At 38.0% G+C, this 19890-nt stretch overlaps 1 protein-coding gene and 1 long non-coding RNA gene across 11 annotated transcripts in view; both read left to right on the plus strand.

The window, feature by feature from the left end:
• Window positions 1-19890, plus strand: part of LOC143875990 (putative aldehyde dehydrogenase) — a 122457-nt gene that overhangs the window by 95238 nt on the left and 7329 nt on the right. For 8 of the 10 annotated variants that reach the window (XM_077377569.1, XM_077377570.1, XM_077377566.1 and 5 more), the window contains 6 exons: window positions 1020-1099; window positions 2693-2796; window positions 4033-4100; window positions 10641-10698; window positions 10867-10980; window positions 13618-13717. In XM_077377569.1, coding sequence (XP_077233684.1) covers window positions 1020-1099; window positions 2693-2796; window positions 4033-4100; window positions 10641-10698; window positions 10867-10980; window positions 13618-13717 — 524 coding nt within the window. Of the gene's footprint in view, window positions 1-1019; window positions 1100-2651; window positions 2797-4032; window positions 4101-10640; window positions 10699-10866; window positions 10981-13617; window positions 13718-19890 lie in introns of all 10 variants that reach the window. The other 2 variants (XM_077377575.1, XM_077377574.1) reach the window with 1 other exon arrangement.
• LOC143875683 (uncharacterized) lies at window positions 15689-17991 on the plus strand. Its single transcript, XR_013250168.1, has 4 exons — window positions 15689-15917; window positions 17190-17275; window positions 17502-17640; window positions 17710-17991. It is a non-coding gene; the product is annotated as an uncharacterized LOC143875683 (long non-coding RNA).

Below are 19890 nucleotides of genomic sequence, written 5' to 3' on the forward strand. Positions count from 1 at the left end.
AAATGTCAACCCCCCTTTAGGGAGACAAGCTATGTCTCAACCAACAGAATCAAATCCTTTGGAGATGAGCTTTGTCTCATTAGCGATTCATACATAAGAGACTATCCAAATCTCAAACAGAACACCCTCTCTAAGTAGAAGACCAACTTGGTCTATTAGTTGCCTGTCCCTATTCTATTATTGCATGGGCAATGATAAGGTTACTTGGAGCCCATCTCTGTGTTTAGAAGACTTGCCTAGTCTCACTAACACCCTTCTTTATCTCCTCTTCATTTAGGAGACTAGCTTAGTCTCATTTACACTCCCATCTTAGAGCCACCAATTTAGGAGTCTGTCCTTAGAAAGTCAGTCTTTAGCATAGGAGTCAATCCTTTCGTATATGAGTCTGTCCTTAGCTAGAGAGTCTATCTTTAGTTAGAGAGTCAGTCTTTCAGGAGTCTGTCCTATCATCATAAAGGTTAGGATTCTGTCCAACCTCTCATCAAGTCATGTGATTTTATACAACTCTTGCAAGGTATAGGATGCTGTCCAACCCTTGCAGAGCCGTGATTCTGTTCAACCTTCCCGCAAAGTATAGGATTCCGTCAAACCTTTGTGGGATTTTAGAAGTCTGTCTCTTATGATGATAGGATTCTGTCCTCTTGTGTCAAAAACAGCAAAAACACCTGAAAACATCTGAAAAACCAAAAATCTCAAAGTCTTGAGTCACTAGGAGTAGTTAGGAGAGTCTGTTTCCGAACTACGTTGGCTTGATCCCTTTCCACAATGTACGTAGTGCAGGTTGGGATCCACATCCCAAGTCCCCGTTAATGTAAAAAAATTTAAGTTTGAAATGTGAGAAATGTTCTGTAATTTCTTACCATTCATGTTAGATGTTGTACACCTTTGTTAGTTAAAAAATTTAAGTTTGAAATGTGGGAAATGTTATGTAATTTCTGACCATTCATGTTAGACATTGTACACTTTTGTTAGTTCTCCCATTGATGCTCTATTTTGGCAATTTTTTAAATGCTTTTTAGGTCGTTACATTCGCTGCCTTTTGCTACCATAGCTGTTGAAGGCATGTCAGGCTCTCAGCCTGTAGAGGTATGCAACTTGGGTAAGTGTTTCTGTTATTTCAGTGTCATGCATTATATATATTTCTCATATCCGTGGTCTGCATAAGTATGCATTTCAGTGATTGTAGTACCATTCTTCTTTTCTTTTCTTTTTTCCATTTTATGCTAGCTAGCTCATAGATGACCATTGGTCTTTATTTTCCTAAGGAAAACACACAATGACATAGAGGGGTGCATGCTTCCCTCATCTTTCTCCATATTATTTGTTGCTTATTATTTTTGTATATCAATGGATATTTTTTAGATAGTAGTTCATTTGGAAGCTAGGCCTCTATGACCATTATTTCTTATTATACCTTTACAATATGTATGCAATTAATTTCTAGGGTCATGGACTAAGGGGCTTAGTCCATGTTAACAATGGAGGAGAGAGGAGAGAGCAGAGAGAAAATATGATGGCTGAAAATAAGAGTCTAAATCTGAACCCTCAAATGGGTATATTATTACTTAACCCTTCTGACACTACGCCTCAAACTGGAGTGTATATATCATACAACCCTAACTTGTTACAAATATCACTCAACTTAGACTTTCCCAATGTTTTGGTAAACATATCAGCCAATTGATCTCCATATAGGGTTAAAAGGGTAATATTTCTCCCTTTTGGAGTTTCTCACAAATGACATGAGAATCCACTTCAATATGCTTAGTCCTCTCAAGAAAGATTGGATTTGAGGCGATATGATTAGGTGCTCTATTATCACAATACAATGACACGAAAGACGAGGAAGAAACATCAATCTCAGACAAAAGAGATATCAACCAAGTCAACTCCCCACAAGTGTGAGCCATAGCTCTATATTCTGGCTCTGCACTTGATCTAGCCACAACATCTTGTTTCATACTCCACCACGATACTAAATTTCCTCCAGCAAAGTTACAATATCCTGTAGTTGACCTCCTATTTGCTGGAGATCTTGCCAATATGCACCAGTGAATCCCTCCAACTTCACATAATTATGTTTTATAAAGAATAACCCTTTCCGAGGAGCACTCGTCAAGTATTTAACTATCTGAAGAACTGCTTTCTAATGAGAGGTTTGCTGAGAACTCATAAACTGGTGCAAAGGAGATATCAGGACGAGTCACAGTCGAGTAGATCAACTTGCCAATTAATCTCATATACTTCCATGCCTCTTCCAACAACTCCCCCCCCCCCCCCCCCCCCCGATCTGGATAGAGCTTCACATTGGGATCCATGGTACCTCAGCAGATTTCGCTCCGAAGGATTTTGTCTCCTCTAAGATCCTTGGTGTAGAACTCTGTCTGAAGAAATTCTTTCAGCTTTTGTATGCCTGTCCGGTTATTTCCGGTAATTTAGAGCGTGTTCGAATTCTATTTTTTCTCATGTATATACTAGCTCTCCTATATCAAGAAAGGACATAATTGACATGCCCATGCTTGTCCTTATGATTATTCATGTACTACGTCATGGTGCTTGCTAATGTTGGCTGATTACTCAATTTGAAGAAGCTAAATTATAAATTTGTTGCGAGGAATGCACCATTAATGATTCTATGTTGTCATCTACAGTTATGCAACAAATAATATACACGAGCTGGTGGTTTATTCAGTGCAGGGAAAGTGGGAGGGATCCTCTAGTTGGAATTGGTTTGTGGATCCCTTGAATGGTGAACCTTTCATTAAAGTCGTTGATGTGCAAGAAACAGGGATAAAGGTATATAACCCTGCATAGACTTATATTCGTCTACCTTTCTTCTCCAAATGGATCTATTCTGTTTCTTACGTATGCAAAAAGATGGTTTGGAAACAAAGTTCTCAACTTGGTCCTTTAGACTGCTTTATGTGGAAGCCTAAATTGACTGACAACAGTTAATAGATGCCTGGCAATCATAAACAATATCCAACAACAGTAAATAGTAGCCCGATAATCATGAACAAGTATGTGCCATTCAATAAAAAAAAATCATAAACAAGTATTTGACAACAATAAACAGCAGATTTCAGCCGGGACAGACATTTAAAACCTTGCAAATATCCGATAACAGTAGTATAATCCCAACAACAGCTAACTGACAATAGATTCTTCTGTGAATAACACAAATAAACAATCAATCAATATTTTGACTAACCACGTCACCAATTGAATAAATATAAAAGTAATGTCTCAGAGTTACTTAAAGGGAAATTGGTGACCATTACATTCCATAGATCTCATGTGAAGGTACAATTACTACTAGAATAAAATGAGAGCAACAAATGCTTGTGAATGCTCTATTATTCAAGGAATAATAACAATACAATGCCCCAAGCAGTGAATAGAAACTTGTCTTGAAATCCGATCTGAAGCAAATATCCAATATACTTTGAAAATTCATTAACAGCTCCAAACTAATCAATAAATGAAGGAAACTTCTGTGAATCTTCCCACCCAAAGAGAGTAGTGGGATCTCACTAATGCAGGGATGTAAACCAAGAATTAGTCAAAGTGTTTCTTGGATCTCCCCGGAATGTTAACGAAATGAAGATAATCAATAATGCTGTGCTAACTGAGTTTTGGGTGTTACTATATATAATATCCATAAATCCCACAAAAATAATAAAATGCTGGTCACTAACTTGCTACCTGCGATGGGCCCCATCCCAAAGCTTATGCGAAAAGAACTCCACAATGTGAAATAACCTCCCCACTTTAAAGAAATCCAGCACAAATGTAAAAATGCGGGGCCCCTTCTTGTCCAACATGAAACTGCCATAGCAGATGGACCTCACTGATCCACAACTAAAATTGGGACGCTACAAAGCCTGAATCTATGTGTGATTTAGTTACTTTTCCAGTTCTTATTTAAAGCTGGAACAGTTCCCAAAAGGATAGAAAATAAGAGCTATTTGTATGATGCTTTTTTACCTCCAGAAACTTCACTCTAATCTGTTGGCATGTTTGTTTATGCACCCATTTGTGGAAAGCTTGTCTAAGTGCCCAAAATATGGCCTTCACAATCCGCTTAGTAATCAAGAGAGGTTTGGACTTTCTTACTCCCTGAACATTGTTCATTTTGTTGTTCGCAACCCAAAACTAAAGGGCTCGGAATACTTACACATTTATTAGTGTTGGAAGTGTGTTAGTGTTAGAAGTGTATATGTGCCTAAGGGAAAGATGGTTTTTGTACTTTGTTCTCTTTTATATAAATACATAAGTGAGGGGGAGCTAATCTCCAACTCACTAATTCTCTCATTTTCTTCTCCCTTCTTCTCTTCTAACATGGTATCAGAGCCCTAGGATTGTGGTGCCCTAGGGACCTCCATTGGAAGACCTCCACCTCCACGCCATCTCTCTTTCTCCTCCCTCATGCCGTTCGCCACCTCTTCTCCTCCCTCAGATCTCTCTTTCTTCTCCTTCACGTTGTCCGCCACCTCCTTCCCTTCCCTTCCCTTCTGCCACCTCTATTCCCTAAAAGACCCCCCAAAACCCTCGCGCCTCTGCCTTCCTCTCCAGATATTGTACCTTTGTTGGGGGTAACCAAGTGTCATGGCGAAGCAAGAAACAGGACATAGTTTCAAAGTCAAGAGCAGAAGCAGGATATCAAGCCATGTCACATACGAGTGGAGAGCTTATCTGGTTGCTCTCCCTCCTATCCGAGATTGGTTTCTCCTCATCCTTACCAGCTCATCTTTATTGTGACAATAAGGCTGCTATTCACATTGCTACCAATCCTGTTTTTCATGAGAGAACCAAGCACATAGAAGTAGACTGTCACTTCATACTTCATACTTCATACGTCAGAGAATACAAAAGGCGAGATCTGCGTTTCCTTCACTCGATCAATGGATCAACTAGCTGATGTTTTTACCAAGTCTTTGAGTAAAGCTAAGCTAAATGATATTTGCAACAAGCTAGGAATATCTGATATCTACATTCCAGTGAGGGGGAGTTTTAGAAGTGTATATGCGCCTAAGGGCAAGATGGTCTTTGTACTATGTTCTCTTTTATTTAAATATATAAGTGAGGGAGAGCTAATCTCCAAGTCACTAATTCTCTCATTCTGTTCTCCCTTCTTCTCTTCTAACAGTTAGTATATGGAAATCTTCGAGTAGTACTAGTATGATATGACTTACAGTGTGATAATTGAAGACATAATCCTCCAGCTCAGGGGCGATGCCACTTGAAAGGAAAGGGGGACAATTGCCCCCCTTAATTTTTTGGAAAAAAAAATACCTTTATTATTTAATATTTTTTTATACTTACCCCCTTTTTTAAAAAATATGCCCTCCTTTCCAATCATCCCTAAGATAGAAAATAAGTTTAAAATTTTAATTTTACCATTTTTATCTCTTCCTTGTGCAAAATTTACTATAATTTTTGCCCCCTTGTGCAAAATTTCTGATTTTTTTTGTCTTAATTTTAAGATACAAAAAATTACTATAATTTTTGCCCCCTTGTGCAAAATTTCAGATTTTTTCTATCTTAATTTTAAGATACAAAAAAAAATTACTATAATTTTTGCCCCCCTTGTGCAAAATTTCTGGCATCGCCCCTGCTCCAGCTCTTATATACATATGTCTACATGACTGCTGTGATATGCTCGTGCCAAGCGAACATTTATCAACTTGACTTAGGCTGCATGGACTTGTTAATTTTTAGTGCTATCTCTCTTTCTGTTTCCATGCAATAAGCTGCTAAAATTTTTGTTTCGATTGTTACATTATTTTTGGCCCTCAGTTGCCTACCAATTTACCCTTTTAAACTTTTGTTCCTTTAATATAGTTTCTTGTTAGACAGGTCTCCTAATCCGACAATCTCAGATCTGGTTTCCTCATATTGGTCAGATCATGAAGGATGTTACTGAATCGGCAGTATCCTCATTACTGTATGAGGAGTCATCTTCTTTTGTTGAAGATGATAAGGACTCATCTAGGCTGATATGGAGTTCATAAACAACCTCATCGTCTGGTGATATTTCATCTCCCCAACAAGGTTCTAATTCTTGTTCCTTACAAAGTTTAGCGACTTTGGTTGCTTGGCTGCCTCTTTGTTGTGGACATTCATTTGCATAATGTCCCTCTTTATGCCAACACTTGCACTTTGATGGTGGTTTCCCCATCGGCATGGTAATCTCTTTTGGTAATCTTGGGTCATTTTTCGCCTAAGATATTTTCTCAATGTTTATTGGTTCTTTCCTCTGAACTTCTTTTTTCCAATGGGCCCTCCACTTGTTTCTCCTATTATAGGATGATTTTTTAGCACGAGGCTTCTTATTATCGCCAAGGTTTGAAATTTCGGTTTAGGACCCAACTGAAATCGATTTTTTTTTTTAAATTTCCATCATTTTGGCCGAAAAATCAAACCCAAAATACAAAATTTTACAATTTCGGTCCAAACCGAAATTTCGAAAATTTAAAACCATGATTATCGCACCCATAATTTCCTGGGCTGCCATGAACTGAGCAGCATATGTCGGGACTGATGTTGTTTCTTTTCACTTTCTTTTTTTTCCGTAGGTAAGCTGGGATCGAACCTGCGACCTTAAGGTTGAGAAACAAAGTCTACACCACTAACCTACAGGCCCAATCCCGTTTTTTCACTTTCATTTTAGCTTTGGCATTTAGGCAATATTTTCGTATTGCAATTTTTACCACCTGGATTCTTCCTCCGAGAGAATCAACTATCTCATTATTCTCCATGAGTTATCTTAAGTATTGGTTAATCATCACCGTGTCCTATGACTACTGTGTCTTATTACCCTGTCCTATTACTTGGTATCAAAGACCCAATTCTAAAGAAGAATATATTCTTGGATATGGCGTAGGAAACTTTAGTGATATGAAAAACTTTGTTCCCTAGTAGTATTTCACTATCTGGGTCCCATCTATATGGATGATTTGTTGTGATCTCTTTTCTTGGTGTTATCCTAGCAGATGTGATATTCTCGGGGGCTGCTTCTTGGATATTTTTTATTTGTATCCCTTTGGTAATGGGAAATGATTTCTTCCACAAAGCTCATTGCCTCTCTGGTTAATTTTCACTGGTTTTTTGTGAACACAGTAAGCACCTAATACATGTGGCTGAAGAATTTTGTAAAAATGGAATATTCTTATCAGAAAAGAATACAATATTAGAACAAACTAATACGAGTTCCTATGATTATCAATAATCCAAGGGAAAATAAGTCTTCAACCACATCCTAAAAAAGGTCCATAATTTTCCGGATGAAATCAATGACGTAAAAATGCTACATATGTTGAGAGAAAAGGGTGAAGAGAAATAGTGATTTAGAGATGGCTCCCCCTCACTTGTGTATTTATATAAGGAGAGAAACAATACAATGACTAAATTGACTAAGTTGCCCTTAGGCACACACACTTCTAACAACCCCCACTCAAGCTGGAATGTATATGTCAGGCATTCCTAGCTTATTACAAATATCATTTAGTTTGGCTCTACTCAAGGGAAGGTGGGTAAGAGCGGGTGGAGTTTGAGGAAAGGGAGATACCGCGACGAGAGTGGGGGTGGCTGGTGAGGGGTCTGGTGGTGAAAAGGAGGGGGCGTGAGGGTCCGGGGATGCGAGGAGGAAGACGGAAGGGGTTTGGGTTGTGTGGAGAGTGGTAGAGCAGCGAGGGAGGGGTGGAGAGTTGCGAGGGAGCAGCGAGAGTGGTGGAGAGTGATGGAGCAACGAGAGGTGGGAGAGGCGAGGGATTAGCGAGAGAGAGAGGGGTAAGGTGGAGGGCTAGAGGTGAGCAGTGGAGAGTGGTGGAGAAGAAGAGGAAGAAGAGAGAACAATGGTGGTCCCTAAGGAGCCAAGGAGGGAGGGGTCTGGTGGTGAAAAGGAGGGGGCGTGAGGGTCCGGGATGCGAGGAGGGAGGCGGAAGAGGTTTGGGTTGGTGGAGAGTGGTGGAGAGTGGCGAGGGAGTGGTGGAGCAGTGAGAGAGAGAGAGAGAGAGAGAGAGAGAGAGAGAGAGAGAGAGAGAGAGAGAGGTAAGGTGGAGGGCTAGAGGTGAGTGGTGGAGAAGAAGAGGAAGAAGAGAACAATGGTGGTCCCTAGGGAGCCAAGCGCTAGGGCTTTGATACCATGTTAGAGAAGAAAATGAGGTGATGAAAATGAGTGAGTTGGAGATGACTCCCCCTCACTTATGTATTTATATAAAAAAGAGAAGAGTACAACGACTAATGTTGGAATATGTAACGTGCCTAAGGGCATAGTGGTCTTTGTACTTTTCCTCTTAATATAAATACATAAGTGAGGGGGAGACTAACCCCATCCCGCACTCGTTTTTTTGAAACCCTAAAAAAAAAACCGTAACCCTACATGGTCTAAATCCTATCCTACCCGTTCCTCTCCTTGTTTGCAGCTTCGATCACTTCGTCTGTATGTCTTCCTTGTCCCTCTCTCTCTTTCAGAGCTGCGATATGATCTTTGGCCCCATCTAGTTTTCCAGTCTCGTCTTGTGCCGTTTGTTGTGGTTGTTGTCCTCTCTCTATCTTTGTCTTCATGGATACCCCCGTCATTGAGGATCCCACCATCGGCACGACCAATGGGGTCCGTGCAACACAACCACACTTGTCTCTTCCATCTTCTAGTTATTCGTTTCCCGTGGAGGGGTCATTCTCATAGATGACTACTGTTAACTTGGATGGGACCAATTACTTGTCATGGAAAGTCGCTGTCGAGAGATATCTCCTTGCTCGCGGCAAGGTTAGCGTTAATCGTCATGATCCTCCCTTCTCTACTGACCCTACCTATGCTCGGTGGGAGCAGGAGGATGCGCTGATTCGTACACTTCTTTGGCAGAGTATGACTCCGTCCATAGCTGCCACAATGATACTTCTTTCCACATCGAAGCAGATCTGGGATCATACCTCACTTCTCTGCTTTGGGGTCGACAATCTCACACGCATCTGTGCTGCATATTTAGAGTAGATGCACTTCCGCCGTGGTGATCTGTTTCTCGCTCCACATTATAGCCAGTTCTTCTCCCTCTGCCAGCAACAACTTTATTTCTTTATGCCCCTCACTTCTGACATTACCGTTCTTACCTGCCAACGGGATCAGCTCCGTGTTGTCCACTATCTTGATAGTTTGGGTTCTAAGTTCGTTCATCTACGCCATCAGATCATTGGTTCTTCCCACATCGAAGGAATGTGTCGTAACAATTCATTAACCTCCAGAAGGGTACACCAGAACTTTATATTTATAGTCCAAAAAATACCTTAAATCCATTGTTATTCATAACCATTGGCGAAAGATCAATTTCACCCCTCAGATCAACCTAAATTAAACAAAACTTCTATTTTAGAGCAGCCCAAAATAAAAATAGACAATATATTGCATGTTGCTGACTTAAAAATACTTTTCAAGTTTTCTCTACATAGGGCCCACCAAAACCTACTTAAACTTTATACAAAAATTAATTAAAAATACTAACATCTGTATAAATTATTATAACTATGTTGGCCAATTTTTTGTGACAATTGAAGTCATGTAGGGCCTACATGGACGTTAGCATGACGTTTCAGACACTTTCTTGACATCTCGAAAACTATTTATGAAATGATTTTTGCGTTCTCTTCAATCCATAAATTTATTAGTGGTTAAGGCCACTACATCAATCATAGAGCTTCTTCTACAATCAAAATTCAATTTCAGATGACTGGGTAGGCTTGCATTACCCATGCAGAAATCCCGTGATCTCCAAAATATCTCTACAAACTTCTCATCCAAGAAAGTGTCTTTTCTTGTCTTTTTTAGAAGCCCGTCCAATAGGTACCTTAACTTTCTGTTGGGTAGGGCTTATAGGAGCCAATACTTGGGTGGATAGTAACTTTGTGCTACTTTTGTTTACAGAAACTCTTGCACCTATCACTTTGGTGCTTGCATATCCTGGAGTCTCAAAAGATGCCTAATCTTTGTTTTGTCAAATTCTAATATGACTATGAAAATGTCTGAAAATACACAATTTCCGGTTTGAGCTTTAAGATGTGTTAAATGTGCTCTTTCACTATTTCCCTTTGATCTAGTCACTGTAATCTTATCAAGAGACCCACCTTTAGCCTTTTGGATCCTATGGAGAGAGCCTCCTAGGAAGCTAATGATTGGGTACTTGAGCATTTTTGGGAGACTTCTGGTTACCATTTGTATATCCTCATGAGGCCACAATTAGCTTTGTTTAGTCTTGAGGTGACACCCATACTTATTTGCACTGAACATAATGTTCATACTTAGGTTTCAATTGAATATTTTTCAATAATCCTATAAGTATTTAAACAAAATTTAGTCTTGAGGTGACACCCATACTTATTCAGTTATTTGCACTGAACATAATGTTCATCGGTTCATCCTTAGGTTTTGAATCTTTTGATTGAATATTTTCCAATAATTCTGTAAGTTTTTAAACAAAAATTTGGTGTTTACAGTCTATACATATAAGCAACCTTGGAGTTGTATCATTAGAGTGATTATTCTATTTTTACTCGAGTTTATATATCTTTATCTTTTAAGTGGCATTTTAGTAATGTGGTAAGAATTTATACACTCAAGTCTTTACTCAGAGAATTATATTTCTCAGATATCTTATGTTTGGGGACATAACTGCGAAGGCTGCTCATATGCTCGCTCAACCAGAGGTAAAGAGAAAGATATTTCTTACTTTTATTTTCATTGTTAACTGTCTAGATTGGCATCTATCCATGTGCATGCTTGTATGCATAGATACATGTGCTTAATTTGCATTGAAGCATGATTTGCTCTTCTCCATAGTTTGTGATGCTTTGGCATTCATACATGACTTTCAGGTTTCAGATTTCTTTACAAGGCTAATACAAAGGGTTTGTCCAAAGAGTTATAAGCAGGCCCTTGGTGAGGTCTATGTTTCATGGAAATTCTTAGAGAATTTCTCTGGGGACCAGGTATATAACTGGTCAGCACTAATCTATCACTGCTGGAAGGTTAAGCTTCTCTTTCTTGTTCTTAAACTTGCATGATATAATTTTTATATTATTTCTTTCATTAGCTATATGCTTGAACCTTGACCGAAGAACTCTTTAATTAACCTATTTATTAATAGTTATGTCTCCGTGATTGTTTAGTGCTGTGATTCTAGTTTTTTCATCCCAAATAATTCTTCCGCATCTGAATCTGAACTTTACCTCGTCCTTTTCGTGAAACTCTTAGAAGACTCTCCTTACTTAGATTTGAACAAAATAGTTATCAAATAAAATTTTAAAACCTTTTGTGCCTAGATGGTGGCCTTCCACTTCCTTAATTGGCCCTTCTAGGGTCTGGATTTCTCCTAAGCTTAGAGATCCTTAAATAATAATTTATTTAACATAAGGTTTTGGTCAGCATGGAAACGGAAACATTTCGGTTTCGATGGAAATCTTGTAAAATCATCGAAAAGTATTAAAACATATGCAAATGGTGAAATTTTAAGATGAAACTTTGGGAAACGCTAGAATAAGCACAAATACATACTTAGAAACCATCATATAAGCAAGAAAGCCATCCATAATGGCTTAATCACATCAAAAACCTAGTGACATGCATTGTCGTACATGTCTAGAACAATAAAATCAATAAAGAAGTACAATGTAATGGAGTATAAGGAAGTACAATGACTAGTCTCCCCTCTAAGGACACCAACTCTATGTTAATACCACATAGAGTTTCAATGTATTATTGGTAGCATGCCAATGTCACATCGTATGCATAAGATACTATTACTTTGTTGTGTAGTTCAATGATGTTGCCTCACAAATATCATTCTCTATGTTAGTGAAATGAAATGAAATTTAAAGCATTACATATTTCCATTTTTTGTCATTCCGACCATTGCAGTCGAATTTTGGGAATTTTGGTCACATTCCGAGAATTTTGATGTAAATAATGACGGGCAAGGGATTCATTGAGATTTCATTTCACTGGGATGGAAACGGAAACATTTTGATCGTTTTTGGGGAAATTTAAAACATGGCATAAATTATACCTTGTAAGTTATGTTAATGAAGTAAATAATAAAATAATATAGCTTATTGTGACTTATGACTTATAAGAGGCATAATTTAATGTCTAATAACTTTTTGTATAACATAAAACAGAAGCTAATTAGATTTATAACTAAATAGCACGTATGATGTACATAATAGTAATAAGTTATATTTTGTAATAAACCTAAATAAAATTTACATAATTTTATTATTGGCTTCCATAGAGAAATGTGAATAATTTTAGTAAAAGGTAGGGGGAGGCGAGGCAACCTGACAATTAGGTTTAGGGCTTAGGGTTTCTTAAACAAGCTTGTATTCCCAAACACCCTAAAACCCTTATCCAAGCGAACCAAATGTTCACGAAGAAGAGGGGGAAAAGATGCTTACTGGAATGAAGATTGCCAAGGAGAAGATGCTTCAAAATCTATAAAGAAGGAGGGGGAGGGGGGCAACCTGACAATTAAGTTTAGGGCTTAGGGTTTCTAAAACAAGCGTGTATTCCCTAACGCCCTAAACCTTTATCCTAGCGAAACAAATCTTGACTAAGAAGAGAGGGAAAAGATGCTTAAGGAGAAGATTCTTCAAAATCCTCAGGAATTTTAGCAAGAAATCGGTGATCCCATGATGAAGAAAGAGTAGGAAATATAAATCCAAGTGCCTAAACCAAGCAAATGATGCTGAATAGGGACTCAGTGGTTGGATTTGTGAATTGGTGGTCCTAAGAGGGTAGAATCACTAAATTTGATCCTCCTGTTTTTTCTTTTCAGGAGTGAGAACAAATGCGTAGGAATCACATTGGGAGTGTTGAGATTCTCATGGAAAGGGTTGAAAACCACTGAAAATCTCTCGCATTTCACAGGTTGAAGATGCATCCATATGGCCACCGAATATGCCAATGCATAATTGTACAGCCAATACAGTAGCCTTATTGGCCGATTTGATCGATATGAGAATGATACTGTTAACTTACCAACTTCTCCAAAAGCTTAAGCTGTTGGAGAAAGGCGTTATTTATCTTTTATACTTTAACACTCCCCCGCACGTGTGGCCCACTTGGCAACCACGTGGCACATGTGGTCCCACTTTCAGCCGACCATCGCATGTGGATTTTTGCTATCCGGAAGGTTTGAACTCGAGGCCTTTGGCTCTGATACCATGTTAACTTACCAACTTCTACCAAAGCTTAAGCTGGTGGAGAAAGGCGTTATTTATCTTTAATACTTTAACAGATACATCTGCAATATTTCCATATAGGCCAAGGGTATAACATGTGGTTCAACTTCCTGGTCACCCCATTTATATTAATGAATGGAGTTGCAATTACATGGACTAGAAACTCATACAAACTAATTAAGTTAACAGTTACGCTTACATAAAATAGCAGTAATGCCCTCGATGATAATGGACTATCTCCAGTTTCTGTTTTCTTCTCCTCTATTTATATGCATGGATCACGGCATTGAGCTGATGAATCAGCTTTTTTGTTTGACGAGGTGAACTTTATTTGTGTTCTCTTTCTCATTTATTTTCTGAGTTTCTTTTTCCTTTTTGTCCTGGCAGGTTCGTTTCCTAGCAAGGTCTTTTGGAGTTCCTGGAGATCATCTCAACCAACAGACTCATGGTTTTCGTTGGCCATATGGTCCCGTAAGGCCGATACCTTGTAATAATCAATTCATCTAAATTCCAAATGTTGTGACAAGTACTATTTTGAAATGTCTTTTAATTTATTCAGCATAGAGTATGTTTGATGCCTTGCAAAATGCATGCTTACTTCCAATTGGTGTCATGTACCTTACAAATCTACAATGGTTGAACTGTAATTCTTGGTACATGTCAGAGAAAAAACTTTCATTGCTATGAATACTAGCCTCATTAATGACTCAAATAGTGGGGAAGCGTATTCTCTGTTTGCATGACCTATGGAGATGATAGGAGAGGAAAAAAAGAATTGCCTAGAATTATCGAAAATCATCTTCTCAACTGATCAATATGAACATTAGCCCACGTTTGAATGGCGCAAGAAGATGATCTCTACACTGAAGGATAACCTCTGCTTTGTGAACATGTCTGACCGTATGATGCTTAACTTTTCTTTATAAACAACTATAATTTTGTTAGATCAGAACACTGAGTCACATTACTTATAATTCCTTGAATTCCTTTCTTTCTATGAAGTTTCTTCTGTTTTGTTTCGTTTTTTGTTATCAAGTGAACAAATATTCAAATAAGTACATCGGTACATCCCACATGGTGTTCCCAATCCAAATACACATGTAACACCAGAAATTGATGCGTCAGTCTTGTAGGTTTTTTTGGGTGTGTCTGAATATGTGAGTTTCGTTATTCTTTATTTTCAAGAGAAGAGACTTACTATATCTGATAACCTTTTAAGATGGAAATTCCATTTTTAGCAGCTAGTTATCATCATTGACTCTCCTTGGATCCAAATCTTAGATGTACCTTAGTTTTGAAAGAGTCTATACCTGTTGGTTTCCTTTGGGGATTTCCCTCATGGGATTCGATATGAACATAACGAAAAAAATAAAATTGGACTCCTTACCCTTGTTAGGTAATCAAGATGAAGTTAAACCTATAATAACCAAGAATGAAATTTATGTTCCTATAGTATGAACATGTTACCGGGAGCCTCGTGCACTGTGTCGCCTTTTTTTAAAGTATGAACATGTTACTGGAATCTCCTCAAGCTGATGCATAGATATTTATCATGCCTAACATCCCCCAAAAGTGCATCTTTAAATATCATTTCAAACAAAAAGTGCATCTCTTAATAATCTCAATAGCCACTATATTTCAAAAATCTTTTCATCCATGGTTTTCAGTAGTGTTACCGAGGCCCTAGATCATCTTAGTGGAATAAGGCGATGAAAACAGAATTTCATGCCTCTTTATAAGCAGGGAATGATATATGACATATGACATCAGGTAATGTGAAATGTATAACTTCTTTTGGGTCGTAAGTGTTAAGTGAATAGGTGTAAATATTAGATAGCGGTATTTGTATTTTCCTATATATATATATATATATATATATATAGGGGAAAGTGATTGTGAGCGGCCCCTCATATAAGCTTATATGAGGTGACCGCTAAAAATGTGGGCCTTTTTAGCGGTCACCTCATATAAGCTTATATGAGGGGCCGCTCACAATCACTTTTCCCATATATATATATATAGAGAGAGAGAGAGAGAGAGAGAGAGAGAGGAAAGTGTTGGTGAGCTTAAGCTCACCAAACTTATGGGGTGAGCTTAAGCGCCCCACATTTTCTGTGGTGATCCAAACCATTCATTTGCAAGGCCCTATCATAGATAGGGTGTGTACCAAAAATCAGCTCCATAGGATCATCCTAACCCCTCCATTTGTGGAGGACAAAAATGGGCAGATTTGTGGACAAATAATGTCTGTCCATTTTGACCTCCACAAAGGATGGGTTAGGATGATCCTATGGAGCTGATTTTTGGTACACACCCCATCTATGTAAGGGCCTTTCAAATGAATGCTTTGGATCATCCTAACAAAGTAGGCCCCAATGTGATTGGGCGCTTAAGCTCACCATAAGTTTGGTGAGCTCAGTTTCCTCATATATATACATATGAGAGAACGTTTCCTAGACACTGGCGTAGGTAACTTACCAGCGCACTACTATTCACTTAACGCATATGGTTGGAGAACCGTCAGATCTAATCAATCGTGTCCGTTCAAACCAGAGGAAAGAAAAAACCTAATCGGTTGCTCTGTCCCTCTCGCTGGTCTCTCCCTCTCGCTGCTCTCCCTCCCCCAAGCAGATTTTCCGTCGGTCCGGAGAGTGCTCTCTCCCTCTTGCTGGTCTCTCCCTCTCCAGGTGCGTTTTTCATCTCTCTCTCCCTCAGAAATTCCGTCTCTCTCTCTCTCTGGATTTTTGAGAAGTTATTTTTTCACTATTTTAATGGTACATGAATCAGGGTTTTCATAGGGTTTCTTGACAAGGCCAGTTTTACTATTTATATGACGGGTTTGAATACTCCAATCTTCTTGAAAAAACGTTGCTTCTTTCCCAGAAAAACCCAGTTTTTACCCTTTTTGTGGTACATTAATATGGGCTTCCATAGGGTTTCGTAAAGAAGTCAGTTCTACTATGCATATGATGGGTTTAAATACTTTGTTTCCTTCCTAGAAAAGCCCATTTCTTACCCTTTTAATGGTGCATAGATCTGGGTTTCCTCACGCCCTTTTTTCTCCCTCATTTTTCAGCTAGCAAGTTGAAACCTATAAAATCTGGGTTCAAACTTATAAATTCTAGGTTTTAGCTTGTAAAAACCTAGATTATAAAATCCTGGTTTCATGTCTTCTGCGGGTTTTTAAGACTGAAATTTGATGCTTCTGTTTACATTAGTCTATTAATCTCTGTTATTTTGTGCAATTGAGGTTTTTGATGTTATGCCTGTATGTTTTGATGAATGGGTATTTGTACATTGTGCTATAGTTATTATTTGGATTTTCTTGTATGTGAAAATTGTTGTTTTGTTAGGATTTACATCTGGCTTGGTTATTTATTTACTTATTTGTAGTTTCTGAGTTTGAATAGTGTCTTCATTTTCTGGTAAGTTAGTTCTAGCTGATCTCTTTCCTGTATGATTGATAGTGCTTTCATTTTATGGTAAGCTAGTTCTTGTTGATTCTGATAAACACCAGTGCTTTCATTGGTAGGTACTTCGATCACCTTGGATATTGTGTAATTCTGTTTGCAGATTGTGTAATTGGATCATTGTAGCAGGTGCTTTTGTAATTGCTTTTGAAGATTGTGTAATTGGATCACTTTAGCAGGTGCTTGTGTAATTGTTTTTGAAGATTGTGTAATTGGATCACCTTAGCAGGTGCTTGAGTAATTGGTTTTAAAGATTCTGTAATTGTTTAGTTGTGTAATTCTGTCTGAAGATTGGAAATGTTGCATGTTAAGCCTCTTCATTTCTATGTTCACATGGGGTAACTAAATGCGTATGCTGTTTTTTTTAAACTTCATCCTCTATCCATATCCTACTTATATGAATGCGTATGTTGTTTTTTTAAACTTCATCCTCTATCCATATCCTACTTATATGAATACGTATGCTGTTTTCTTTTTTGGTTCCAATAGCCATGTTGTTCAAGTGAGATTGTCAGTGGAATACACCCACATTTTGATCTGATTCTCTACAATTCCTCTACTGGTTTATTTGGAAGGTAAGAGAAGTCTATTTAATTGAGCATTTGTGTTTGTGTTCTCAATATTAGAGACGTGCCATTTTACATGTACCAATGGTACTTTGGAACACATCAAATTTAATCTCAATCTAAGCAGGTTGATCTTCTAATTGACCTTCACTTGGCCCACAGAGTCACATAGCACATGATCTTGTATTAATTTGCTTGTGTTTTGAAATGGTAACGTGTTCTGATCTTTGGTCAGGTTTATCTTAAAACATTTGCATCAAGCCATGGGGGGTAAAACTCCAACTTGCTTATGCAGCAATGGGTACATGACACTGAAGTTGTCTGAGGACTGAAAAACCTGGGGACGCTGGTTCTACAGATGTCCAAAGAACCTGGTACTATTCCCCACTAAATTTCTTTATTCTTATCTTGGATATGGCAAATAATATGAATTTTTCTTCTAGGAACACCGACGATCATTTATTTGGTGTGATGAGTACGTTCCAGATCACGGTGTAGAGACTTCAAGCAATTATTACCAGATTTTAATTCAAGATCGTCGGAAGTGCAGAAACCTAGCATTCGCAGCCTGCGGTTGTACTTGCATGTGCTGCCTCCTATGCTGACTTGTGATTTTCACAATAGCGTTGACATGGTTTCTGAATATGTAATGTGGATTTTTGGTTTTATAAGCACCAGGTTATGCTGAAATGTAATTTGTAGCAATCAAAACTTTTTAATCTGTATCATTGTCGTCATTGTGTGATAAGTATCTCAAGTTCTCTTTATTTGAACTGTTGGTGTTTTCCACTACAATTCATATATGTTTGGTTAAAGCCTTGTTGTTTTCTGAACAAGCGAATGGAGTTGGAGCAGGCAACCTCAGACCTACTTACCATTTATCATAATAATCCATGCTCCAATTCTGCAAATACATCCCTTCAAACCCTGGAGGCTACTGAACTTAAAATATTACCGAATTGTTCAGATATGTTACCTCGGCCATGGCTAAAATCAAATTGGTCTCTCTAAAGGCCATAGCAGCACATATCTTGGTTGTCATTTTGTAAGCAAGTGGGTCACAATGCCCAACGCTACTGTGTCCATTTCCAAATTAACCGTACAATGTGGGTCCCACCCTAACCATTTGAACCGTCCATATGGCTAAGCTGGTCCCACAGTTCATCCATCTCAACCGTGTATGAGAAAATGTAACTGCCCATTTATTTGGAAAATAAAAAAATACATTATTTGCATGTTTTCCCAACAATGTACTTGCAACCAAATACCCTTCTCTGTAAGGGCCCATTTGGATACCTCCCATTTTGTATTTGAATTTGGAATTGAGTTTTGAATAAAAATTGAATAGATCCGGCAGCTCATGTAGAGGGAAACCATTTGTTTCAGCCATTTCAAAAGAACTAACAATCTTATAGTGATGTTGATGATACTTACTTGCTCTATGCTTGGCGCAGATGAAGACGAAATTTGAATCAAATTAACGTCCCTTAAATTCGCTTCTCCTTTTTCTTTTAATGGCCAAACACCTCTCTCTCTCTCTCTCTCTCTCAAAGTTTTGATGGGAATAGAAAAAGATGAAATACACGTTCATAAGAGGGAGAGAAAGAGAGGAAGGCTTCCTAATTTATAAATTTGATTTCTACCCAAGAAATCCCTATTTACACAAGTTTTCTATTTTTATTTACTATCCTTCCAATTTATCCACCAAGAAGATTAAAAGTTTACCAAAAGAAGAATCCTTGATTGCAAGATTGAAGGTGGCCCACACAATATTTTAAGGGAGTATGGAAAGGCATAAGTGCACACGTCCCCACTTTTTTTCTCTCTTTATATAATAAATTTGAAGCAAGCTTCCCCAAAATCCCACCTTGTAAAGCAAGTGGCTTTCTCATTTTGTTAATACTGTGCGTTTTTCCTTCTAAGGAGAAACGTACAGAGGTTTTCAAAAAGAAGAAAGTCAGTTCTCCATACCATTTATGATGCATGAGAATAGACATATACTATATGTATATAAAGCATGGGCCCACAAGTGGCACCCCAACTAGGGAAGAATTAATTGCAATCCCACCCAAAATGAGAGTAGTGTCAGAATTTTTTGGGAAGGATACCTACTGCTGAAATTTCTGATTTCTTGCTAAAGATGGGAACACCTCCCAAATTTGTATGCCAAGAATGCCCTTCACACAAATGCCTAGTGTGATAATCTTGCTTGGGCAATCTTGCCACACCCACTTTAATTAAAACTTGGGGTGCTAATATCAATTTTTAAATTAAAAACAAGAGGGTCGGTTATGAAAGAATATGAGTTACAGGCTAAATTGTAGGGTCCCACCAAAATCGAAAATTAAAGCCTCCATTGATTTTTTATAAAGAGCCAAAATACCCCTTGAAACCCTTTTTATGAAACATATTAACTAGGTTAATTTAATACACTCCGAATCTTAAACCTTTTAGGGTAAAAATATTTTAAATAAAAACCCAAAATTTTCCCGTTGTTACACCAATAATCAGCTATGAATGTTGAGTACAATCAACAGTTCTGCACTAAAATAAGTCCAAAAGAACAGTTTTTCTGTCCATAGTTAAAAAATAATCTGTTTTTAGTTCAAAACAGATTATTGGGC

This window comes from Tasmannia lanceolata, unplaced genomic scaffold (assembly GCF_043159265.1).
Source record: "Tasmannia lanceolata isolate RefF3 unplaced genomic scaffold, GAP_Taslan_0.1 ptg000004l, whole genome shotgun sequence".
Classification (NCBI taxonomy): Eukaryota; Viridiplantae; Streptophyta; class Magnoliopsida; order Canellales; family Winteraceae; genus Tasmannia; species Tasmannia lanceolata.